This window comes from Pleurodeles waltl, chromosome 10, assembly GCF_031143425.1.
Source record: "Pleurodeles waltl isolate 20211129_DDA chromosome 10, aPleWal1.hap1.20221129, whole genome shotgun sequence".
Taxonomy (NCBI): Eukaryota; Metazoa; Chordata; class Amphibia; order Caudata; family Salamandridae; genus Pleurodeles; species Pleurodeles waltl.
Genome location: NC_090449.1, coordinates 186,778,272 through 186,805,324, shown reverse-complemented (window position 1 = coordinate 186,805,324; position 27,053 = coordinate 186,778,272). Strand labels below are relative to the sequence as shown.

At 40.8% G+C, this 27,053-nt stretch overlaps 1 protein-coding gene across 2 annotated transcripts in view; it reads left to right on the top strand.

The window, feature by feature from the left end:
• CIITA (class II major histocompatibility complex transactivator) overlaps window positions 1-27,053 on the top strand; it is a 249,070-nt gene that overhangs the window by 82,506 nt on the left and 139,511 nt on the right. For both annotated transcript variants that reach the window (XM_069210170.1, XM_069210169.1), the window contains exons 7-9: window positions 8,383-8,448; window positions 15,297-15,434; window positions 23,365-23,505. In XM_069210170.1, coding sequence (XP_069066271.1) covers window positions 8,383-8,448; window positions 15,297-15,434; window positions 23,365-23,505 — 345 coding nt within the window. The remainder of the gene's footprint in view (window positions 1-8,382; window positions 8,449-15,296; window positions 15,435-23,364; window positions 23,506-27,053) is intronic.

The window sequence follows — 27,053 nt, the reverse complement described above, 5'->3', positions numbered from 1 at the left end:
CGATCTTCCTCGTTTGTGGGTCCAGTCTCATGTGAAGAAAAAGGGTGGCCGGCCTCCGGACTTCAAAGCTGATAATGGATTCAGCATTACAAAGCGATGGTGCAATTTAAACGAACACTAAGTAATATTGAGTGATATAATAATTCAGTGATGGGAAAAGTATTAACATGCATATTCCTGATCTTTCTTGATATAGTATGGCCATTCTTAGCATGACGGTGACCAGTCCTACGTAATGCTTGCATTTACATAATGCTAGTAATAATGTATATATTGTGGGCATTCTTGGCACACTTGTTACCAACAATGGTGCATGAACTGCAAAACATAATATTGGTAACTTGTGGTAATTTTATAACATTATCACTACTGCTCTCTGAGGCCTTAGCCTGTAAAGGTAGTGTAGTCTGTCTATATCCAATAACGCATTTAGCCAGCCATTTCTTCACTCACTCATCCATCCACCTCTCTGTCCATTCTATAATTCATCCACACACTCTCTCATTAATTATCAATGCACCCTGCCACTCACTCATTCATCCATCCATACCCACCCTCTTCCACCCATACCCACTGACCTGACCACACACAAAAACTCACCAGTTATTTAAGAAACGTAGAAAAACTGGTTGCCTTTGCTAGTGCCTGCTCATTTAGTCTATGAGAGTCCTAAGTATTTTCTAATTGATTTACAAAACACGGTATTAATAGCATGGAGCCAGCAGTTATTTTTGATCAGTCATCAGCAAACTCAAGGTCATATTTCCCTCAGCCTATGGTAAATTGTCTATATAATGGAATATCTCTGTTGATCTTTAAATGTCATACGTGCACAAACCAATTATTGCTTAACTTCATCTTACAAAATAATGCTGTTTTTATATACCATTTTCTACTGCTCTATGGATAGGATTTTTTGTCTATTACCCAATGTAACAATACTCAAAGTGTCAATCTGCAGCTACTGTTAAATCTCATGTAAACAATGCTTAAATGTAAGTCTATAATTAGAGTGTTTACCAATACACAATACTGTTTTATCTGGGTTAAGAAGGAAGCCTTCAAATATCACACCGCATTTGACTTTGACATCCAACCTAAGTATGGACCTACTTGCATGTCCTCTGCCATCCTATCAGACTCTCGGCCCTAGCAGTAGCTTAGTCAGTGTGTCATGGGTGCCAGTGGAAGGAAAGGAATGGGCCCTGTTAGAACTGGGTTTCTTCTTGTCAGAGTATGCACCCTGTAAAAGCAGGAACCGCCAATTCTAGTCAGAATAAGCCAGATACACTTTAAATTAACCTGTGCTCACCTTGTGGTAGCTTGACACAGAGCAGGCAGGCTTAACTTAAGAGGCAATGTGTAAAGTATTTGTGGAACACATATACACAGAAACACATTAAAAACACCAAAGACTTCACACAGGTTTAGGAAAATAGATAATGTTTATCTGAGTAAAATGAGACCAGAACAACAAAAATTCAATTAGTAGAAGTCGATCTATAATTTTTAAAGAATAAACCCAAAATAGTGTGTAGAAGTCAATGACACTAAAAGGTTACTTGAGGTTGAGTAGATCCGGATAAATCCAAAGTTCAGGCCAAACACAATGGAGGGCAGACCGGCTACCGGCTACAGGACTCACACAGAGCCCGCTGAAAGAGTACCTTGGATGGACCAAAGCGTCAACATCGAGGAGCAATGCAATGGCAGTGCGCTTGGGTCTATGCTTCGGTTTGGAGCCTCACAGTCGGGTCCTGCGTCACCGTCGAACTCTGTTGAGATTAAGGCAATCCAGCATCGTCGAGCAGCGCAGAGTGTCATCCTTGGGCCATACAGGCTGTAGAACCAATGTCATCGAACAGCCTCTGTGTCACGTCAAAGGGTGATACATCGGTTCCGATCGGCACAAAGGTGACAATGCACCAGTTTTGTAGCAAAACAGCTGCAGAACCCACTGCTGGGCCCCCAGCGGTAGAGGGGACACCTCATGCAAGTGTAGGACATCGAGATGGCAGTGTACAGCAGGAAAAAGCTGAGTTGCAGGCAGTCTTTAATGTCTTGAGATTGCAGGAGAACAGCAGGCAAGCCAGCAAGCCCCTGGTGTCACTCTGGGTCCAGTTCTTCCTCAGATGGGCAGAGATCAGAAGGCATCAGGGTAACTCATCAAGGCAGGGAGCTGTCTGTCTCGGAAAGCAGACCTGCAGCATAGCACTACTTGCAGCACAGCAGTCCTACCTCCAGGCAGAGTTCTTTCCAGGTCTAGCAGTGTACTGATTTGGTAGGGTCAGAGACCCAGTTCTTATATCCAAATGTGTCATTGAAGTGAGGGTGACTTCAAAGAAATGCTTTGAAGTGCACAGAGGTCCTTTCTTCCTAGCCCCGGCCTCAGACAACCAGTAAGGGGTAATCAGCTCTTTGTGTGGAGACAGGCACACCCTATTCCAGTGTAAGTGTCAGCTCCCCTCCACCCTTCCTGCCCAGGAAGAGCCATCAGAATGCAAATGAATGCTCAGACACACCTAACCTTCCTGTGTTAGCAGTCGATAAGAAATGCACAAAGTGTAGCTGTCACCCAGACCAGATGTGTATTGGAGACAGGCTGCAAGGCACAGAGAACAGTAAGAGCAGGGAACTTGGCATTTCTAAAATGGTAATGTTAAACCTGACTTTACCGGTAAAGAGGATGCATCATTACCATTCCAATGATATGAAACATGATATAACTACTCCTTTCTGATCAAGAATTATCACTTAAAAGTATATTAAGGAATTCCCAATGTTGGCCTATGAGAGGAGTAGGCCTCACAGTAGTGGAAAACCACTTTGGGAGTTTTTCACTCCCAGGACATGTAAAACTTAAAAGTACACGTCTTTCCTTTTACTTACATAGCACCCTGTCCTGTGAGATACCTAAAGCCTATGTTATGAATGACTTGTATGTAATAAAAGGGGAGTTTAAGCCTTGGCAAGAGGTTTTAAATGCCAAGTCGAAGTGGCAGTAAACTGTACACACAGGCTCTGCAATGGCAGGCCTGAGACAAGTTTAAAAGGCTACTTAAGTTAGTGCTGCAGGCCCACTAGTATCATTACAAGGGACTTACAAGAAAATTACATATGCCAAACATGTGTAAACTAATATTACCATGTTTAGAGAAGAGAGCACATGCACTTCAGCACTGGGAAGCAGTGGTAAAGTGATCAGAGTCCTAAAGACAAAAAAATAATTCAGCAAAAGGGGGCGGAGGAAGGCAAAATGTTTGGGGTGACACCTGCAGAAACGGCCATTTCCCACAGGCCCCTGGTGGCTGTTTGAATGATAAAATACAGCAACAATCAGGGCTCAAGGTTCCCCTCTTGGCCCCTGTGTACTGCACCTGCCGCACCAACTGAAGCTATCCCTGTGGCCAAGAAGGAGTAAGTGGGCACAAAGGGAGCTGCTCTTTCAAATAGAGCCTGCCAAAGCCAGATAGAAAATTGCTCTGGTTTTACCTTTTTATACTGCCTATAGTGCTTCAGCTAAGGAGTGGTTGATTCCAGCTGTAGTGTGATTCACAATGTATGTAGCCAAATTTAATACTGAAAACTACTTCTTTTGTTTTTCACAAATGCAGTCAGCAGGGTGTCTCAGCAGGGCAAATGGAGTGTGAAATGTAGTGAACTGCATATCTTAAGTTCAAATCTTGGAGCAACTGGTAAACTGGCAGTCACTCAATGGGGCTGAAACCAGGTCCATTGGCTTGGTATACTATGTTGCACCTCATGGTCACATGTTTGAATCCTGGTTTTTCCACTCAGTCTTTCATCTTTCTGAGATCGTGATAGAGAGTACAATGGAGTTGAGTAACAATGTTCATCTGTTATTCGGTCCCATGTTGCAAGTGTTTGCTTTACAAGTACATGGAATTTAATAATAACACCAGTTTTTTTTACAGCGCTTAGAAATCACAAAAATGCTATATGACAAGCATTTGCAAAGCAAACATCTCTGGATTTTTGTTGGGACATTTTAGATAATAGCTGGGTGATTTTGTGTGTTTTGCTCTGTGTTGCCCTGAAAGAAAATCCTAAAATACAACAAGGTCTTGGGCCACAGTTATGCAGGCATTGAGAGTAAGACGACATGTCGAACAGAGTGCAGGAGCATAGAGATAGGCTGTAAATCTCAAAGAAGACTGTTATGAAAAGGAGTCAAGACATGAAGTTTGTATGATAAGTGGAGAGCGTAAAAGGCACGCACAGCAAAGTATAGTATTGTAGTAGTAACATTTGACAAAGTGCTAGTTTTTTAACGCATCTTTACGAAAACCAAAATTCATGTAAACCTTTACTTGTGAACAAAAAAGGCATGAATCTAACTGGTTATCATCAAATCATTGTGAAAAAATAGTCATGCAAGGGCCATGTGTGAGTAGCATTGTCGTCTTCTGGAAAAACAAGTTATCCAAAAAGCTTACACTTCCGAAGCAAAACGCCATAAATCAACAATTGAAACGTTGTATTGTCAGCAAAGTAAGTACATCAAGGAACATACTCCAGGGTTCACCTACAAGCTGCATGTCGCATCTGCAGACTAACAAAAGGACTTCTTGAGGCTCCATCACCAAGCCCTAATGGCAGTGTAAATCTTCGAACTGCCATGACCTTGATGGCAGGCCTTCCAAGCAGTGGCAATCCATGTAAAACGCATTAGAGCCAAAGGTTCATGGGGCCCGAGCTAAAGCCTGTTCTCTTCTTCATTTTTTCTTCTACCTTTATGAGGAATTGGCAACATGTGGACCACCAGACAGCTGTAGCAATGTGCTACAGAAACTGCTCTTCGAGCTCTGGAAACATACCGTCCTCCATCTCCAAATGTAATGTTGATATAGAGCAAAGAGATGAACCAGGGAACAGACGGCATGTGAGGATAATATTGTTTTTTTAAACTGGTACCTGTTGTTTTAAACACATTTCCTAAACACCATAACCGATTCTGTAAACGATTCTTACATGTTCAATGCACTCATACACTTCTTGAGTACCTAAATTGATGGACATCCCACTTGGTTGGTGAAGATATCATACACATAATAGGGCTGAAAGAGGCGATGGGGGGAGGGAGGGGGATCGTCGGTGCGTTGTCTGCCTGACTGCATAAAAAGGCAAAGAACAATGCGTGATAGGGATTAATTTACTAATATGCATCAATTAAACACATGGAATATAACATCTAAATTGCTACAGTGAGTTAATCGTTTAATACAAAGTTATTTATGGTCAGATTCGTAACTCAATATAAACAATACAGAGACGAGCACCAGTAAACTATGCGGGCCCTAAATAAGGTAAAAACAACTGTTTATGATTATATTAATTTCAAATACCCATAGGTGACAACAAATTGAAAAGTGCAGATGGCACAGCGTTCTGTAAGGTGAAGTAGACAATCATTCAATAAGCACAGATGGCTGCAAATATTGCTGGACTGCAAACATATTTGTTCAAGAGCTGATGGAAACGTCCTTAAAGTCCTGCTCTCCTCCTATCTGGACAGTGTCATACCAAATTGCCAGTGACTCGACACAGGTAGACTAAATCAGTGGGTCTCATACGGACAGTACTTCTGTTTGTTTTGATCCCAAAGAGAAGCAAACAGGGTGTTTGAGTTTTTCCTGCTGTTATTCAGATAATACCGTCTAGTATCTAATGGGCCCAGTACTCACACGAGAGTGTGTAAAAATTGGGCAATGCTTGGAATGAAATATAAAGATAAGAACATTATCTACGTTGAGATTGAGATATACAAAAAGGTGCATGGTGGTACAACCCCTGATCTCTGAAAAACCTCTTACCCGAATCAGATATGGTGAATCTATGAAGGAAATATCAGAGAGTTTGTGAAAAAAGAGAAAAATCAATATGCTAAGTAACAGTGTATGGAGCTGTCAAAAGACAAAAGCGATAATACACAAATTATATATAATGCATAATTCTATTCAATACAGTAGAGCATTGTCAACAAAAAAGAATCAACACCATTGCAGGGAAACCGGATGCAAAACATGCAGAGCCATACAAATTGTATGTACAGGCAGCGTATACATTTGAAGATGGACTGGTATTTTAAAAATGGTCGACAACATACAGGACCGGCACACCCTGGCTGAGCCAGCATATGAAAAATAAAACAATAGCTTGCTATTATTTTATCTTTCATCATTTTTCATCTGCTGGCTCACCCAGCAGAGTGTACCATGAGGAGCGGGCTGGGCCACAGGAGGTGGGAGTGGGTAGGAGAGTGCACTAAGCGTGCATGTGTGTTAACCGGCTGTCTGAGGCGGCCAAACACACATGCACACTTAGGTTTCTCCAACTCGACTGTATACACGGCCAGACTGGAGAAACAATGCAGACCCCAGGCTTGTGTCTGAGTGGCACTCAGAGCCGCTCAGACCACTCCTGACGCTGCTTACATGCTAGGTTTAGCATGTAAGCAGTTCCAGGATTTCTGGGAAGCCTGTGCTGGTGTCCCAGTGAATGCTGGGACACCACAATAGGAGCGAGGCGGATGCAGGGAGCAGGAGATGGCGGCCCGATGGAAATGGTAAGTGTTTTCTTTTTTTCAATTTTAAATGATGTTGTTTCCCCCGTCATCCCCTGTTGTCTCCCCTTCCCCTTACCCTTGACATATACGGTGGCCGCCGCTGCTGAACACCCAGTTACCTATAAATGTGGCCTTTTTGCACGGGGTGATGGGTTCATGTCTGGGCAGCACTGTTAGTCTCAAAGCTCATTGGGCCAGTAATGGCCAAAAATAAAACTTACTTAAGTGGAATTGCTAAAGCCAATGTAGGACAATTACTTGACTGGAATATACTCGGTAAAATACACATACTACAAATTAGAAATAATCAATTAAAACAGAATTACTATTAACAGTATATGCATAAAGGTAGAAATTCTTCACGTCTTCAGTATGTCGAGCCTATGCAAAGAACAGGATTTCTTAAGAAAGGAGACAAAGTGTAATATAAGCACAGAAAAAGAGAGTATTTATTTGAAAAGGTGTAAAGGCATTTATTTATGACAAATGGTTCACGTGTGAATTGCCACACTTCTGAGTACACAAATGTCATTCAAGCAGTCCGTTTTTGTTTGCAATAAGTTCACCCAGCGAAATTATCAGTTTGTGTCTGCAATAAGTTCACCCAGTGACATTCTCCATTACTCAGTAAATTCTTTAAGTTGACACCTCTAAGGTCTCATTTTACAACCACTGGCCAATCCAGATCACTTTCTCTGTGTCTCTAAGTCTTAACGTTTTCAACCTAAGGAGCAAGAAAGAGTTCCACGGGTCCTCTGCTTAACTATCTGTGTGCTTTGTCCTATATGCAATAAGGACAAATGATGGCATCAATCACAATAGAGATAGTGCAATTAGAGGACAAGGTTAAAGTATGTTAGTTTCCCCCAAATTCAGTCACTCTGATGGTAGTGGTAGATTTGCAAGCTCGGCATTTCCCACACCAGTAATGCCCTAACATGGAAGGAGGTTACGGTGGGCACAAGACACCAAAGAGTCTGGGAGTGCTTTACAACCAGGTAAGGTGTCCAAAACAGCAGCACCGAAGATAACAGCAAAGAATAAACCCATAATGTTGTGGCCTTTAAAATAAAGTTTCAAAGCACCTCTAACAACACAACATATACATAACTGGTTCAAGTTACTAGATGATCAAATACATTCAAAATAGATAAACAGCCACAAAGGTGAAAAATGTATAAACTATGTGGGAAATTGACTTCTCTGTCTTGGTAAACTCCTTGAAATCATAATCTAGGCCTCAACTCCAATTTATTCGGATCGGTATCTGCAAAAAATGCCTTCATGTATAATTTCACATTTCACCAGGTGCAGGTGCACACCTAGTAAAACCAACTGTGTTTTCACCCACTAATTCTGGGTCCAGCTAGTGATTCATTATTCCGGACCTAACAGCTCTGCATTGCTGTTAGTGGTGTGGGGATACCAGCCAGAAGCTCCAGGCTTAAGAGCTCCTTTTCCAAATAGCGCCCATCTCGAAATCTGCCCTATTGTGGGCTTGTTTGATATGATGAAAAGAAACAGTAAATCACTTATTTTTTATTTAAAATATTTAAATTATAACCATTATCTGAATATTTTGGAAGAAACAGTGCAAAGGAATGGTTAATACTGCTTATTATTAGTTAAGATAGCTTTAAGTGACAATGATGGCAAAGGTTATGAAATTTAATTCTTAATCTGAAGTTTCGAAAATGGTGGTTACATTGAATGATAAATTGTTATTCAGAATTGTGTAATCACAATGTCATCAGCTATCTCAACGGGATTTAAATAAGATTCATTTTTTGTTTCAGGACCAAGTGCTCGAAAGAATGTTGGAAAAAGGCAAAGACTCTGCAGAAAGAAAGTTATACAACAAGGTATAGATCAACTAATTTTACATTTTACCAAACCTTTAGAACATGTATTTCTGCTAACTTTTAAGGCCCTAACGAAAACCACCAATGAGATCTCTCAAATTAACAAAATTATTATTTTTAATTTATCAATATTTTTCAGTAACAAACATTAAAACAAGTACCTGAAATTGAATCTGGAGGTAGGCGGTCCCTTACCACAGCGGTCCCAGCATCTACCAGTATTACAGAGATGGGCACTGAGAAGGTTTACCCACAGGCACAGCCATGATCTCTGTGTTTCAGGGGTGATTGGTGGGGCAGAGACAAGGCATCAAGATTAAACTTTCTAACGGCAGATGAACCACCATCTAGGCTTTGTAACATTGTGGTAATACCATTCATAACGTGGGTCTGCTTAGGTGGGGGTAAAATCTGAGAGTTCCACTTCAAAAGAGGTAGTCTGTGAGAACACTCGGTGAGGCACAGGGGTTGACTGGTGGTGCTATTACTACCAGCTTTATCCCCACTTAACAGTCACCTGCGATGAGCCGCAGTCAAAATATGGTAGATCTCCTGCTCATGGGATGTATCAATTCTGCCTTGTTTTCACCTTTCTAACCATGAAAGGCTAGTGTGCTTTTCAGTGTGTAAGGGGAAGATATCATAGCCCAGAGACCCACTTTTGCCAACCCGCACTTCAGGGCTGTGGGTGCCAAGGCGAGCAAACCTCACTGCTTATAGCGCCTTGGAACCCTAACGGGTAAGTAGCGCGCTCTACAAATGTCTGTGATTGATTGATTGATAGCATTTTCAACTAATATTACCAAACAAATAGCAGTATGAAATATGAAAGCCAGTAGAAAGCAGCAAAGATGCAATTGCTGGAAATCAAATTGGAGTGTTCACCCATAGGGTTTCTGTGGGGTGAATAGTAGTGTAATGAGATGATTACAAATGGCTCAGATCGGAGTGGGAGTGTTATTATTTATTGTACATGCTAAAATCTGATACCCCAAAGATGGATTTACATGATGGGAAAAGTGCCACCTCTTATTAGTTGTCCTTTCCCTTTCTTCCCCAGGTATAGGAATTTAAGGGAGTACTGCAGTGACCTAGGGAAAACTGGAGGGTTGTGATTTTTAATTTCTGATACAGGAAAAATAGTGCATGACTTGGAATTCAGATATGTGCAGTAACAGAAGTTGCATCACACGTCAAAGTATTCAAGGCACTTTTGATCCGCCTCTCGGAATCAAAGATGTGAAAAGGAAAATGTGCAGATGATCCTGGATTACAGGGTCAGAGGAAGAGTGTTCCACACAGAAGAGACAATTACAGAGAACAAGCGGAATCAAATGGGTTAGACTTTGATAACGCGTCCAAAGCTTGATAATTTACTTACAAGGGGACTTGTTTAGGTCATTGAATCTTTTGACCATGTTTGGGGACTTCCCAGAACGAGATATCTGTCTAACATGTCAATCAATAGATCAATAACCTAATCGATAATTGCAATAACTAATCAATCAAATCAATCAATAACATTCAGCAAATGAAAACATACCATGGCCTTTCAGCCATGAATAACCACACAAAATCTAGTAAGGTTTAGGATATTTATTCCCTATTAGTTACACTCTAGTATCATATTCATTAGTCACAACATCAATAAGCACATCAATACTACTATTATTTGGCAACTCGAATAAGACTTTATCAAAGCATAGGTCATGAACATTAGAACAAAGCACAACATCAACATGAATCAACTTTAGCAGAGTATCATTAGTACATTATTCAACAAAGCAAAGATTCAGTCACTTGTCTATTTGCACCTAATATTAATGAACTCCTTAACTAACCTCTAATTAGCATCAGCATGTTGGGCTTCATGCAAAAAATTTAGCAACATAAATTTGGAAAACATCTAACTATGGCCTCTATCAAAAGAGCAGTTGGTACCTAGAAAGAAAAGGCAAATAGACAATTACAATATATCATCAGATAGTTACCCATCCAAATGGGGCAGCATACAGTGTCAGTCTTCGTCATCAGGACATCAGTCAATTCGCCATCAGCCAGAATAAGCAGGTAAGTCTCAGCAGGGCATAGCAAGAAACTCTTCCCTCATAAGGAGGAGAAGTGCATAACAGGCAGGGGGTAAGGCAAGGATGGTTAAAGTATCAGACAGCTAAAGACAAAGACTCTCAGAATGGCAAAGGGACAGCAAATAATGGCCTCAGAAAGAATGGCTCCCTAATGGCTGATTTCTCCTTGTGTCACGCCGTTATATTGAAGTTGTCGAACAAGTCTCTAATTTCCCATTGGGCAATATTTGGTGCATCGTTATCTTTGTCCAATAATCCGTCACACACCTTACTAGAATTTTCACCTAAAACAGTCCTCATACAGTTTATTGGCTCCTGTGATTTACGTCTTCAACGGGTAGAATGTCAGGTAAGAAAAGTTACACTTGTCGCTCCAGTCAGTAGTTCCATTGTCTTCCCCTAGTCTAGACGACCTTGCACCTGTTGCGAATTACACTGTTGCATTTGGCAAGAATGTCTCCTTGAGCAAGTCGAGTCCCATGAGAAAGAATTTACTACGGCTACTACTAGCTCCTGGAAAAGTACAGCGTTGTGTCCTTCAGAAAAACAGCACATTGCACGTCAGAAAAATACAGTTAATATGAGATCAGGCAGCTAGGCCCAGACCCTTGCTAACTAAGGCCTAGTGATTAATTTAGCAAACCCTTAATACATAACTCTTAATTAGGATCCGTTAATACAAAACCATACATGAGTACATTATTAATTAATTATTAGTCAGTTTCATTAATCATCGTATACATTGTTGGCCACTCACCGTGGGCACATTTCAAACGCGTGCATTAGTATTACATTAACACATTTTATGTGAATTCATTAGACATCACATTGCAAGCTTTTCATGTTAATATTGGGTGATTGGTGGGTCAGAGACAAGGCAACAAGATTACACTTTCTAACGGCAGATGAACCACCATCTAGGCTTTGTAACATTGTGGTAATACCATGCATAACGTGGGTCTGCTTAGGTGGGGGTAAAATCTGAGAGGTCCACTTCAAAAGAGGTAGTCTGTGAGAACACTTGGTGACGCCAAGGGGTTGACTGGTGGTGCTATTACTACCAGCTTTATCCCCACTTAACAGTCACCTGCGATGAGCCGCAGTCAAAATATGGTAGATCTCCTGCTCATGGGATGTATCAATTCTGCCTTGTTCTTACCTTACTAACCATGAAAGGCTAGTGTGCTTTTCAGTGTGTAAGGGGAAGATATCATAGCCCAGAGACCCACTTTTGCCAACCCGCCCTTCAGGGCTGTGGGAGCCGAGGCGAGCAGACCTCACTGCTTATAGAGGCCCATAGCATTTTCAACTAATATTACCAAACAAATAGCAGTATGAAATATGAAAGCCAGTAGAAAGCAGCAAAGATGCAATCGCTGGAAATCAAATTGGAGTGTTCACCCATAGGGTTTCTGTGGGGTGAATAGTAGTTTAATGAGATGATTACAAATGGCTCAGATCGGAGTGGGAGTGTTATTATTTATTGTACATGCTAAAATCTGATACCCCAAAGATGGATTTACATGATGGGAAAAGTGCCACCTCTTATTAGTTGTCCTTTCCCTTTCTTCCCCAAGTATAGGAATTTAAGGGAGTACTGCGGTGACCTAGGGAAAACTGGAGGGTTGTGAATTTTAATTTTTGATACAGGAAAAATAATGCATGACTTGGAATTCAGATATGTGCAGTAACAGAAGTTGCATCACACGTCAAAGTATACAAGGCACTTTTGATCCGCCTCTGGGATTCAAAGATGTGAAAAGGAAAATGTGCAGATGATCCTGGATTACAGGGTCAGAGGAAGAGTGTTCCACACAGAAGAGACAATTACAGAGAACAAGCGGAATCAAATGGGTTAGACTTCGAAAGGAAGCGTATTTATTAGGGAATCTAAAGCGAGGTGTTTGTAATCTACAGTGTGATTGGGTACATTTAGGTCTGTATTCGGCTTCACAAAAAACTAATGCCTCTGCAATTGTAAAGAGCAGTAAACTCAATTGCATCATAAACGATCGCCTATGCCTCATTAAAGTTTATGGCCCTTGGACCATAGTGTTTTGTTTTTGTTCCATAACATTAAAAAAAATATATATATATTTATAAAAGTAGGGCTATGGTGGGACGTTTTCCTGTAACACTATTCAAGTATAAAGTCAGCAATAGTAAAAGGGTTTCTGTGTTTTTCTGCTGTTCTGGGCATAATTTGGGTCGGTGGTTGTAGTTGGTGGGTACTGGAACTGATTTTTGGTGCGGGCGTGTTTTTCATCCTTTGACTTTGACCTAAATCACAGAGAGGAACTCAGAAAAGGCAACAGGAAGGAGGACTGGTAAATGTTAAAAGATTGAGAAAGGGAGAAATCAGGGATAAGAAATGACCTTCATGAGTTAAACGAAGACACAGGAAGTGTGAAGCATTGGAATAAAGAGACATTAGACATAATCAAGACTAGATGACCTTGATATTCAGGACATCAGCATTAGGCAGTAATGCTGGTAAGCTTCTGAGAAAACCCTTAGGGGCCTCATCTACGGGGAAATAATGCAGCATGGTGCTGCAAGCAAGATTGGTGTGCCATGCTGCATAATTTTGAAAGTGCAGGGATGCGTCGTATTTACAGAAATACGATGCATCCCTGTACTTTCCTCAGTGCTGTAGCACAAACTGCTGCCTACTGCCAATGCAGGCATCCTTGCACCATGGTGCAAGGGCGCCTGCGTTGCAGGGATGATGGTTTATGTGCAGAAAGGAGCACCTTTCTGCACATAAACAATTATTAATGGCATTTCCCTCTTTCTATGCGTGCTGCAGAATTTTTACATTTTGCGATTCAAAAACTATTTTGTTCAATGCAGGAGGATATGGAATTCTGGATTATAGCGTTTGCTTGAGGATCTTTCATTTCCATTCATAAAAAAACTATATGTTTTATTCCTAGGTTTTTACAGAGCAGCTGTCCTCCACACCCATTGCAACCAATACATGCACAGTAGGATTTTGGTCTGCTCTTTTTAACCATTGGCTTTATTTGACTAGTCTTCTTCAGCCATTCACTCTAGGCTTTGTCAATCATGACTTGGCTTGGCCCAGAAGAGTATTGTTTTATCACCTAGTGCTATTGCCCATTTGGGTTTATCCTCCCACCTCCAATCCAGTGCTTGCAGGGAACTGAAGAAGGGTCTATTTTACAGCCATAGCCCTTTCTATCTGCTCCTGGCAGCTCCCTCTGGAGTGTCTCACTCTATCATATTAACACTGCATGTGATAGCACTTTAAACCCAGACCTATTAAGTCACTAGAGGTGCACAGCATGGGGTTACCACCTCCCTCCACATCATTACGAACACTGTTTCCAGTCCTGGAGTGTTGTGTGAGAGACTAGTGCATTCTGTGTGTTTTGCTTGTTTTGCGTCCTCTGAACTAATTAGACAAACACTTCTGAATCAACAATTTGTAGGTGAAAAGCTAAGGAGAAGATACAGTGTTGACATGTTCTGGAGGGAATGGCCACAATAGAACAGAATCTCACCAAATCTAGGCTTTTCTGCTCCCTTGCACTCCCTCAGTCACCACATAGTACTCATCTGTCACTCTGTAGGCTGCTAATGGCCACCATTATTATGTCAGTGTCCCCGAGGGTTCCATCCACCATCATGCCTGACCTAACCATGCTCATCCTTTCATGCTTCATGCCTTCCATAACTTCTGAATATCAGCTGAAATCAGTAGCCCCTCAGTTTAAAGTGGTCTATTTGTTATTGGGAGTCTTCGTTTACATAGTGCCATCTTTGGAGTCACAGGAGGTTTAAGCCGAGACATGAATGGGCTACAATCTGTCCTGTGGGTTACAGAATACCTAATGAAATACTTCACTGTTTTGCTTGTAAGTTTTAAAACAGGCATTGGCAATCATCTATGTCTATTCTGATGGTGCTAATATGAAATAAAAGGGCTTTAAACTAGTAGGATACCTTTTGTCCACAGGTAGGTCCTTTGCACCAGTGTTGGATGATCAGAATGTAGCACTTACTCAGAAGTGGGCTCTTGTGATGGCTTAGCTCACATAATAGCAACAACCACAATAAATAAATAATTATACATTTAAATAACAGTGATAGACAATACTGTAAAGGCTATGCACGCGAAATTTGATATGGAAAAATGCAGTGCAACCAGTCACAAGCACAATCAAAAAATTCGAATGACCATGTCAAAAACACTCTGTAAAAAATTAATGTTCCTGGAGTCATACAATTGCTGTTTCCACTCCTATCGAGATAATTTAGCAAAAGTGCAAATTTGACAGGGTTTATGTGTTGTGTCAAATATTAGTAGTGATATTATAAGGTGTTGTATTTAACATAATGGCTCCAAATGTTTAAAAACGTGTAAACAGCTCTCTCATACGATTCAGCGAATTAGTAAACAATAACGTGCTGCCAAGCCAAGGCTGAATGCAGTAAAATCCTATATTTTATATAATAAGGTAGGGATTAATGAACACAATATCACATTTAGGCGTGGATGACAACTACAAGATTTTCTCCATTTCGAGAGTTAGCTTCTTTTGGCATCTCAAACGGGACCAAATCGGGCGGTATTTGCCAGTGTGCTAACTTCACATGTGCTATTTGTTGATGTGCAAATTACGTACCCAAGCTAGTTCTCAAAATGTTTTCATCAGGTAAAACCTGCCAATAATCTTACAGGCAAATAGTGCAAAAAATATGTTTGACCCTAATGTATGCTATTTAATTTTGCAGATCGTGTTCCTGCACCCACAGCAGTGCATGGCATATTCACGTTAACACCATGTTCTTCTAATGTCTCCGCTTCAATTTCGAGCTTTGTGCCTCATGCACAAGTGCCGTCGCCTATGACAAGCAGTGGTGGACTGGAAGGTACGCATCTCTCTCGGGGTTTGTCCATTCACATTCTGTAAAAAAAACAAAAAGGCTCACTCTTGCCAATTATCTGAGGCCCTTAGTTGTTTTTTTTCTTCTAACACGTAATGATTTTCCCTTTTCGGCTTCCTCTTTTTACATGCAGCTGGGTGCCTTCACCATCAACAGCGGATTGGAATTTCTCTCTCAAATTGTAGATCTTGTCAATGTGCTCAACACAGTGCTTTGGCTTGGCCTGAAATATTGGTTTGAGTAAGAAGTGGAGTGCATTTTCACTATACAGGGAGTGCAGAATTATTAGGCAAGTTGTATTTTTGAGGATTAATTTTATTATTGAATAACAACCATGTTCTCAATGAACCCAAAAAACTCATTAATATCAAAGCTGAATATTTTTGGAAGTAGTTTTTAGTTTGTTTTTGGTTTTAGCTATGTTAGGGGGATATCTGTGTGTGCAGGTGACTATTACTGTGCATAATTATTAGGCAACTTAACAAAAAAAAATATATACCCATTTCAATTATTTATTATTACCAGTGAAACCAATATAACATCTCAACATTCACAAATATACATTTCTGACATTCAAAAACAAAACAAAAACAAATCAGTGACCAATATAGCCACCTTTCTTTGCAAGGACACTCAAAAGCCTGCCATCCATGGATTCTGTCAGTGTTTTGATCTGTTCACCATCAACATTGCGTGCAGCAGCAACCACAGCCACCCAGACACTGTTCAGAGAGGTGTACTGTTTTCCCTCCTTGTAAATCTCACATTTGATGATGGACCACAGGTTCTCAATGGGGTTCAGATCAGGTGAAAAAGGAGGCCATGTCATTAGATTTCCTTCTTTTATACCCTTTCTTGCCAGCCACGCTGTGGAGTACTTGGACGCGTGTGATGGAGCATTGTCCTGCATGAAAATCATGTTTTTCTTGAAGGATGCAGACTTCTTCCTGTACCACTGCTTGAAGAAGGTGTCTTCCAGGAACTGGCAGTAGGACTGGGAGTTGAGCTTGACTCCATCCTCAACCCGAAAAGGCCACACAAGCTCATTTTTGATGATACCAGCCTAAACCAGTACTCCACCTCCACCTTGCTGGCGTCTGAGTCGGACTGGAGCTCTCTGCCCTTTACCAATCCAGCCACGGGCCCATCCATCTGGCCCATCAAGACTCACTCTCATTTCATCAGTCCATAAAACCTTAGAAAAATCAGTCTTGAGATATTTCTTGGCCCAGTCTTGATGTTTCAGCTTGTGTGTCTTGTTCAGTGGTGGTCGTCTTTCAGCCTTTCTTACCTTGGCCATGTCTCTGAGTATTGCACACCTTGTGCTTTTGGGCACTCCAGTGATGTTGCAGCTCTGAAATATGGCCAAACTGGTGGCAAGTGGCATCGTGGCAGCTGCACGCTTGACTTTTCTCAGTTCATGGGCAGTTATTTTGCGCCTTGGTTTTTCCACACGCTTCTTGCGACCCTGTTGACTATTTTGAATGAAACGCTTGATTGTTCGATGATCACGCTTCAGAAGCTTTGCAATTTTAAGAGTGCTGCATCCCTCTGCAAGATATCTCACTATTTTTGACTTTTCTGAGCCTGTCAAGTCATTCTTTTGACCCATTTTGCCAAAGGAAAGGAAGTTGCCTAATAATTATGCACACCTGATAGAGGGTGTTGATGTCATTAGACCACACCCCTTCTCATTACAGAGATGCACATCACCTAATATGCTTAATTGGTAGTAGGCTTTCGAGCCTATACAGCTTGGAGTAAGACAACATGCATAAAGAGGATGATGTGGTCAAAATACTCATTTGCCTAATAATTCTGCACTCCCTGTAGACCACGTGATCCACTATTAAGTTGGGCTAGTCCATGTCTTCAGTGATTAAATTGCCCATTTTTTAAATCCATTCGATGATGGAAATCATTATGTTTCTTTGGTTGATGTCAGTAGTGTGGATTGGCTGTCAATCAATCCCCACCATGGATTGGCAGTCCGTCTTATCTCACAGCTCAACAAAGTGGCAGGATGTCAAATAAGTACAAGCATGTTTTTCTTCCACAAGATCTGATACCACTGCAGAAAAAGAAGGCAAACCAAAACCGTGGCTCTACTACTTCTAATGATCTGACCACATAGGTCCATCAATACTCTAATCCACACCAGACACATCAAACACAGGATTTACGTGTCTACCGACAGTGACACACACAAAGGCTTTTTGGTTGCAGGAGACAAGAACATATGTCTTGGTGGCATTTAAAGACCTCTTGCCAGCATTTTTGCTGGATGCTTCAAAAGGGACATTACTCGGTCAATGGCTTTCTCTCCACGTCTTTAAAATGAAGAATTCTCTGACACCTGCTCCATCTATTCTAAATTGATGCTGTTGTTTTCTTGCAAAAACAATAGATGATGGAGGGAAAGCAGACCAAATCAAACATTCACCTCTAGTCACAGATCTGGGTTTAATCCATCCGTTTTTTGCCTGCCATGCCATGCCATTCCAGTTTGGAACCAGCCATATGTAAATCAGTCTTGACCCTGTTCCCCAAAGGAACAGTTCAGCCCGAACTGCCAAGCCAGGTCGTACCTGGACCAGAAACAAGCATCCTGAGACCAGCTTCAGAGTATCACCCTTCATCAGCAAGGCTAGCTTGAATCTGGTGGCATAGCAAGTATGGGACCCACATCTGGGCATACCCTTCCCACTTGGGGTGAATATGCAAAAACAACAGATGATGGATGGAATGTAGAACAAATCAAACATTTAGCCCAGTCACAGATCTGGGTTTAATCCATCTGTTTTTTTGTCTGCATGTTTTCTTTTCCAGCATATGTGCTTGATGTTGTTCCATGAAAACATGAATGAATGTATATTTAAATGTGCAGCATTCACTTAAGGTCATCTTGGTGCACATGACCCTGGAAGAATCTGACTATGACCATCAATAAAATATGAAAAGTGGATTCTTGATTTTACTAAAACAAAAGCCCAGCCCAGTAATAAAAAATATATGATTCTGTGAGATGGTCTGCAATGGTACAGAGTCATAGGAAGTTGATTCCATATTTGGAAAGCAAGTACTGAAAACGATTTCTGTCCTAAATGAGCTTTCCTGTGATCAGTGATTATGATTGTGATCATATTAGGATAAGCCAAGCAGAAGGGGAGAGTTGGAGCATATTTAATGATTCAGGCATTCGTTGCTCAAGCTTCCATGCCATGTAAGGTGTAATGAGTTAGGCACAAGGATTCAAAATTGATTCTTTGATCCACAGGTAACTAGTGCAGCTTTCACCTGGCCTCTGTAAAACAATCAAGCTGAAGCAGGTCCGAGAGCAGTCTCAGAGCCATATTTTGTATTAGCTGTGATCTGGCTAGAAGTTTAGCAGAGATTCCTGGATAATAGACATTGGCATAGTACAGCTTTGAGAGAATGTTAGATATAACTGGAGGATTACCTTTAGACCTTTCCTACAAAGCTTCAATTTAAACTTAAAGGAACATGCTCAAATCACAGAATTAACATGAGGTTCCAGGAAACGTTATCAATCAATTTTAAAACTAATTGTTTTTTTACCACACCAGCTTGTGGATTGGGGCGCCCCATATTTGCTAGGCCAGAATTTAACATTCCATGTATGGTGGATACCATAAATCAGTACCTCTGTTTTGTCAGCATTTTGTTTAAACATATTACGGCTTATCCAGGATTGAATTACTACCAGGCTGGCTTGAAAAGTTAGCTGGACTTCGTCGCACAGTCTAATCCAATGGATAGCAGAGTATCATCAGCATAAGACATAGATTCAAATCCCAACGAGCAAATGATGTCTATGAGGGACTCGCTCTAAATATTAAATAGTATCAATAGCTCTGTCAAACCCAGAAATCACTTCATTAAATGTGAACCTAAAATGAGTCATCATGAAGGATTGGCTGCAACAAGACAACATGGATGAGAACCAGATAAGCACATTTGCTGCAAGGCTAATGTTCACAAGAGAATCAAGCAAGATGAAATGATCGACGGTGTCAAAGGCTGTGAAGTAGTCAAGGAGGATAAGACCAGTGGGACATCCTTTCTTAGATCTGTCAGTCTGTCTGGTTCTCATGACTTTATTCATGTATACATTATTTGTTGACTGCCTGTGTCACTGTTGTACATTTTTCTCCAATTCATCCATTCATTGTTTTTTCTGTCAATACGCAGCTGTCTCTAACCTCTCTACAACCAACCGTCTCTAACGTTTCCCCAACTTACCTACTGTTTCTAAGCTTTCCTTGTTACAGTGCTCCACTTTTTAATCAATTTTCATTTTTGTATTAGTAACTTTGCTTTAAGAAATCAGTGTGTCTCACCATTCTCTCAACTCTTTAAGTTACCCTTCATGTTGTGTTGTCTTTAATTACTTTTTTGTGTGTTGCATTAAGAAAATAGTTCTATATGCTTTACATATTATCTGATTGCCCTTGACAAAACCACCTTTGAGTGCACTCTATTCTGCTATTCTTCTTGTTATTGTTCCCATTTTCTTTTGACTATTTCCTTTTTCTGGTTGTTGGCTGTACATTTTCCCAAACAATGGCACCTTCTCTTTTAACAGTTCTAATTTATGTTCACTATTTAAGTATTCTTGGAATGTACAACGTTGTGATCCACCCACCCATTGATTAAATCTCCTTAAATGTAACTTTGTCACCTGGTTCATTACTTTATGTATCCAATGTGCTGTAGTACATGCAGGATCAATAAAGGGCAGGGCGCATCTTAAAAACTAAGGGTCATATTTATGGGGATTTGGTGCAGGGAAGCGCAGCAAATCACCTTAGTGTGGTGCCCTGCACTCCTTTCAAAAATCAAAACGCCATGTATGGTTCATTTACTAAAAAAATTAAATTATGTTGAGCATCTTAAATTCTTTAATATGAAGTGGTTCGAACGTAATTAATATCAATTGACCTTTTAGAAAAGGGCAGGAATGCGCCATATCTATAACAAAGGGTGAATTCCTGTAATTTCCCCCTGTGCTACCATACAATAGGCTGCTTAGTTCCAATGCAAGCAACCTTGCACCTTGGTGCAAAGGTGTCTGTGTTGCATACAGGATTATTTTTGCACAGGAAGGGACACCTTCCTGCACAAAAACAATCCTGGGTGGTTTTTTCCCCTTTCTATGTGTGCTGCAGAATGCATTGCACATGGAAAGAGTTACAAAAACTACAGAAATAAAAATATTTATCCTTATTGCACCTCCCCTGGGAAATAAGGTTTTTGTGCAATTCCAAGTTTACAAGTTCTTATAAATCTGAGGATGCTTCAGAATCTGTGGGTGTTGCATGGGACACCCACCGCAATGACCACGGAATGCCTCCCTAGTGTAGAGTAAGCCAACATAGCGATTTGCTCTGTCTTACTCTATATCTATGAGGCCATTCAAAGCCATGCAAAGTGGCTTTGTGTGGCCTCATCGAAATTATGTTGTGATCTGCACTGCCATTGCATCAGAAAAAGTGAGGCAACGGCAGTGCAAGAGGCTCGTAAATATGTCCCTACATTTGTGTGCCCACACTTTACTGTGCTCCATCCACCACTCACTTAAAAGTGTATGGCAACAAATGTGTTGATTGACACACGTTAGATGTGATTTGAACATGGATGTGTCAGCTTCGCTCCTGCACTCCCATCCTCCTTGTGTTGCTCATCTTTTTGGGTACCAACTGTAACCAATGGCAGGCATAGCAAATTATCTTAGTAACTGCTGTCCTATCACCTCTCCTTTTTATCCCCTCGCACCACTTCTGTGGGAAATTGAATGTTATATCCTTCATGTAGCAGAATTATGTTTCAGATCCCCATGCTATACTTAATGTATGCCAGTGGATACAAGCAGTAGGCACCAGCACTCATTTTTCTGGGACGGGGCTTATTTTTCATCATTACACTTTGATCCAGCTGTAAAGTTACAAAGAAAGAAAAGGGAAAAAGAACGAGGTAAAGAAAGATAGGAAAAATGTTACAAATATTAAAAGAAGGGATGAAAACGATCCAGGATCTAAAAAAGAAAGATACAGGAAGTGTAGGATAGTGCAGTAAAGAAGTGTGAACATAAATCAAAACTAGACAACTTCAGTTTTGGCAACCCAACTTTCGGCAGCACATGAAAACCCTTTGTTTGAAGTTTCTCCGGTGGACTAGAGTATTGATGAACTTATGTGGTAGGATCACATGAAGTATTAGGGCCACACTTAATTTGCCTTCTTTTTCTGCGGTGATATCTGGGCTCCTAAAAAACACTTTGAGCCCGGATTTTTTTTTTTACAAGTTCACCACTGCCCATGAAGAGTTTCGTTGTCTAGAATTACCCTCCAAGAGAACCACGAACTACCGCAAAAAAGCTTGTAATGGAAAACTGCAGTATCTTTTGCATATTTACCACTCACACAATTGACTAGTGATAAATCTATTACTTCACATCCTCCTATGCCATGCCAAAGATTTAATGTACGTGATTCTCCATGAATATCTGTTCCGATGCCACTTGTCAATAACTGATAATATTGCGTGCGTTTTGTAATCAAAGCCCTTGTTTAACTTATGTTGCGCTCTGATGGGGTCTGGGTTGTGATTCGCTTGTCATAAACTCCATAAATGAACACATAAACAGCTCTTTCTAGCACTGTCTAGCATTTTGTGAATGTTTCGAGGATAATTAAAATGTGGAATCAGCGAATTCTGGATTCCTCTACCTCCCTTGTTGCGACTGGTAGATCCATGACCTTTCACCTCAACTCTTCCTGCTCCTAACGTCCTTAAACATCCCAGAGAGATGTTGCTGCAGTCACTCTGGCAATGTCCAATTTTTAAAGTCATCCTTACAGTCGGCCTAAAATCCATTTTGGGTAACATATTTCTGGGAACATGCCTTCGAACAGACTTTCAAGAGACACAGACACATTTTTGGCACTCCCCAACCCTTATGTTTCTGGTCTGCATTCCATACCTCATTTCAGAGACAGAGGCACCGTAAAGCCTATCCTTTCCTCTGAGCCCTGTTTAACTATTTGTACTTTAAGGTGTTTACACCATGGGCCATATGTACGAACACTTTTTCCCACAGACACAGAATGGGTAAAAACCTTTGCTACATCTGGCCCCATGTCTTCGTTTTGAATTGTGTTTGCATTTCCTGTTTTTGTATTGACACCACTCCTTTCAAAAATCAAAACGTCATGTATGGTTCATTTACTAAACAAATGCAATTATGTTGGGCTTCTTAAATTTTTTAAGTTGCTCGAATGTAATTAATATCAATTGACCTTTTAGGAGAGTGACTACTAAACCTTTACATTGTTGGTGGCTTCTACCCAGTTTAAAAAGGTGAACTTGTTTCAAATTGTTAGGTGTTCTCGGCCATAGTATGCAAAAGTGTAGCAAACAACCTGTGCAAATGTTGGTTTACCACTGGTGCAAAATTGACTAGTACCACTTTAACACTGCCCAGCTGCAGGACACTTTTTCAAAATTAAGAAGTACCAATATAATACTGTCCTGCACTATGGCAATTTATTTAGATCTAGCCAATGTTGGGGTTCTATTTAACTCCTGCTTCAATAATTTGTTCTCTGATGGCTTTGATTGTGTGTTCTAGAACTGCAAAATATCCAAAGGTCTATAGTTGTCTTTGAGTATGTGTACAGTGAACGTGAAGTCTGCCTTCTCTGGACTTATTGTGCGCCATAGTATCAGCTTTCCTAATGAAAGTCAAAGTTATGCAAAAGGGAAATTGACCAAAGAGTGGAATGGAAAATAAAGTAGTGTGTCTGGTGGTCATTGAACAAACGCTTATAACCAAAGTAACGTCAGATCCTTGAAGTCTCTCCTGCGGTACTACTCTCATGTCATCTCTTTACAGTACCTGCTGCTATCTCGGGTGCAGAAGGTGCACCTTTGGGATCTGGGTGGTTCCAGATCACGCAGACCATCGCAGCCCTTCCACAGGATTTTATCAGCATTCAACCCGGAAGCCACGTGTCAAACATTATTATATGCCCAGGTAAGGGCACCCGTTTCCTATCACGCTGATAAACTCATGCCTTTACTCTGATGTTTGTAGAAATACATTTTATTGCTAATGGTCTGCCCGCCAAACACACTCAACTCACCTGGTGAGATTTTCCGGCTTTTTTACTCATCGCATGACTACATTTGTTTGATACTGTCCACTTTTAGATCCCGTTAATTTCAAAGCCAGTCAAAAACAAGGCACAAGAAACAAGGGCCTGATTAAAAGAGTGTTGTGTTGTGTTATGTTATGTTATGTCATGGTATGACATGGAATGCTACAAAGATTTGAAAACAATGTTATTGCCATTTGTATGACTCTACAGAATTTGGATGCCTTAATGTCATGGCTTCAGTGATTCCTTCACAGACTATAGTCTGTTTTCTGATTTTTTCAGTTGGAATATCACTAGTTTGGGTGTGGTTTATTAGCTATCTCCATGTTTATATTTGGTTGTATGTTTGTTGAAATATATATTACGGACTAGGAACCCAAAGCAGCCCTGACAAGTTTTGGCAGACCAGCCCGTTACTGCATGTAGCACGCTGAGCGCACCTGACTACTGCACGAACGGTATGGGAAGGTTCTAACCTTTAAAGATTTTATTGTAAAAAATCGCAAATACAATGGGTTTTTGTAAACAAACAAAAATCATTATCAAACTTGTCCAGTTATTGGATAGCTGGATGGAATTTGGAGACAGGGCTTCATGGCTTAATGAATGAATAGCTGGATGCTGAATGGTGGGTGGATTAATTAGTTCAAGAAGGGTTGACGGTCACTAAGGGCTTTTAGCTACATGAAGCAAATGGTCTCAATGCCCTGACCAAGGGTGGGTGCTCTGGTTTTCATTTTATCTTCTGTGTTATCACATCACCCTCCCCAAACACTACTACTTTAAATTCTTATGAAGCATGCATAGCTGGGATGTGTTTAACACAGCACACTGATTTAGTGCCTCAAATGATTAAACACAGACCATTAAGCTTTCATCTAAAATGTGAGAGAGAATGAGATACCCAGGGATTGGCTGAATTACCCAAAAAACATTGCATCAATCCTGGCTTCCACTCGACCATATTGTGTGATCCAAGGCAATTACTTTTCTCACAGTACCTCTTTTCCTTTTATCATCACATGAGAGCTCCTTCAAATACATCAGCACTACACAAAATGCAAACAACTGTAGTGTAACTCTATATATAGTAACACCCAAGGCCAGGAATAGAAGACAAAAGATAGATGTTCTCTTGGTTCACAAGTAGCATCGTCACCAGTGCGGTGGCATGAATGTTTCTAAATTCATGAAAAGAATCTGTTATTTCTAATGCAATGCTATATTTAATAATATACTAAACTAAAATGCATTGCAAAAATCACATTTAAAAGACAAACACTCTCTTACATTTTGTAGAGCCTTTATCATGTATGTACTTGACTCTCTCAGCCAAGCAACAACAGTAGCTATAAAGCGCTGAATGTCAGCGCTGGTGGTGACCCTGCAGGTAAAACCATACTGAAAGGGTGCCAGCTGGACTCCAGCAACAAGACTGGCCCACAACAGGACTGAACCCGGCCTTGCCCTGCCAGCCCTTTGGGTAAATGCCCAGGTGGCTGGTAGGGCCAGTCTGGCCCTGGACTGAGGTCTTCACCAATTTAGGTGTGTGGCATCTAGAAGGAGTGATGAGCAGTGCTCTCTTTGAGTATTTGCCTGAGATAATTGCAGGTTTGACCTCTTGCTAGGGTCTACAGTACCCTGGCATTATGAACCTTTTCCCAGTAACTCTCTGATGAGTTAGTCCTTGAGCATGTTTATAAATGCATCAGTTTATCTTTGGAAACCCCTGTGACTGAGTATATTTCACATGGTCCTCATAGACAAAAAAATCAGCAAAAATACAAAAACATCCTTTAGTTTAAAAAAAAACATGACTTGACTTCAGGAGCCATCTCTAAAATATTAGGTAATCTTTTCAGAATTGGACACATTTTGACTGCTTGATTCTGTGTCACCAGTAACACAATCAGTCAATCAATCAGTAGATCCGTAGAGCGCTATGTGTCACCCATGAGGGAACCCAAATATTGGACCAGTGCATTTGAAACCTTTGTGTTGAGGACGTTACTGTCTTCCTGCTATGAAAGAGCTAATGATCGGGTTAGTCTCTCCCAGTGGTTAAACTGCAGCAGAGACGGGACTCTCCTTATCATGTTCAGTTGGAAATTAGCCCCATTTCACCTGCTTTTGTTTGTGAACCAAATAACATGTCAGCATCAAATATAGTGCATCCATTTTAGTAGCTTGAGCCAGAGAGAAGGGCTTATGTAGTGCTGGAGGCAACATGAAGTGCCTCTTCCGTCCTCCACTGCAGGCAACCTAAGCTAACTTTCCTTTATCTATAAGTGTATATTTTCAAAACACTGTGTGTTCCTTAAAACACTACAGCAGAGTACCTTTTCAATACAACCAGGTCTCTGTGTGGGCTTGCATGATGATCCTGCACATGAGACACATGAGCACAATATAGGAAAGCTTGGGAGACGCTCTGCAGCATGTGACAAGCACATATTGTTTACTGAGCCAGTTTAGAACTACTGGCTTATTCTGTCAGTGATGACCAAGCGAAGATGTACTATCCAGGACACAAGACTGGTGGGATTGGGAATGGGTGGGAAGGAAGGGAAGTTAAGAGGCAATCAACAGTCTTGTTATTGTGTGGTGACTTACACAACAATACTTGGCTATTGTAAATGAGGTGTGAACAAATAAAAAACACAAGAAGTGTTAAAACTAAAACTGTTTGCTGTGGTTTAAAAGGAACAATTTGGTTTATTCCAGTTTAGAAAAAATACCCAGGCAGTCCTACCCATTTTCAGTTTATTGAGGAGAATCTGATGGTCAACCTTGTTGTAGGCTGCATATATGTCTAGCTTTGGGACGTCCTTTCTCTCAGGATGGTTAATGCTCCATTTGATCTAATGGTCACAGGTTAAATTCCCAGCAGGTCCACTCAGTCTTTCATCTTTCTGAAGCTGATGAAATGAGTACCACCTAGTTGGGTAACAATAAACATCTGTTAATCAACACCATCATACTCTTCTGGGTGAACATTCACTTTACAAATACACATTATGTTATGTTAACTGAAGTGTGAAGCAAGCAAGGGAAGAAAAAACAGTGGTTATACCCTAGTACCCTAATGTAGTAATATGTGACACCTGAGTAAAGATGATGGGAGCTCCTATTTTCTTTGTATTTTTCTTTAACTAAAATGGTTCCTTCCACCCTGTGCACCACCCACTCATGCCCCACCCACTCATTTCTGGTGTGTTTGTTCCTTCACCTGCAGTCACTACAGTGTTTATTCCCACACAGTGGGACAGATGAGGGACATTTCTGGTTGGGAGATGTTGATGACCAACATATCCATACTCAAGTGTGACAAGAAGCACAAGTTAAAATTAAAGTGAACTAACCTAAATGTAATTGTTGTTATAGCACATGAAATCTGGTGGTTGGTGATATGGGTTGTAAGTCT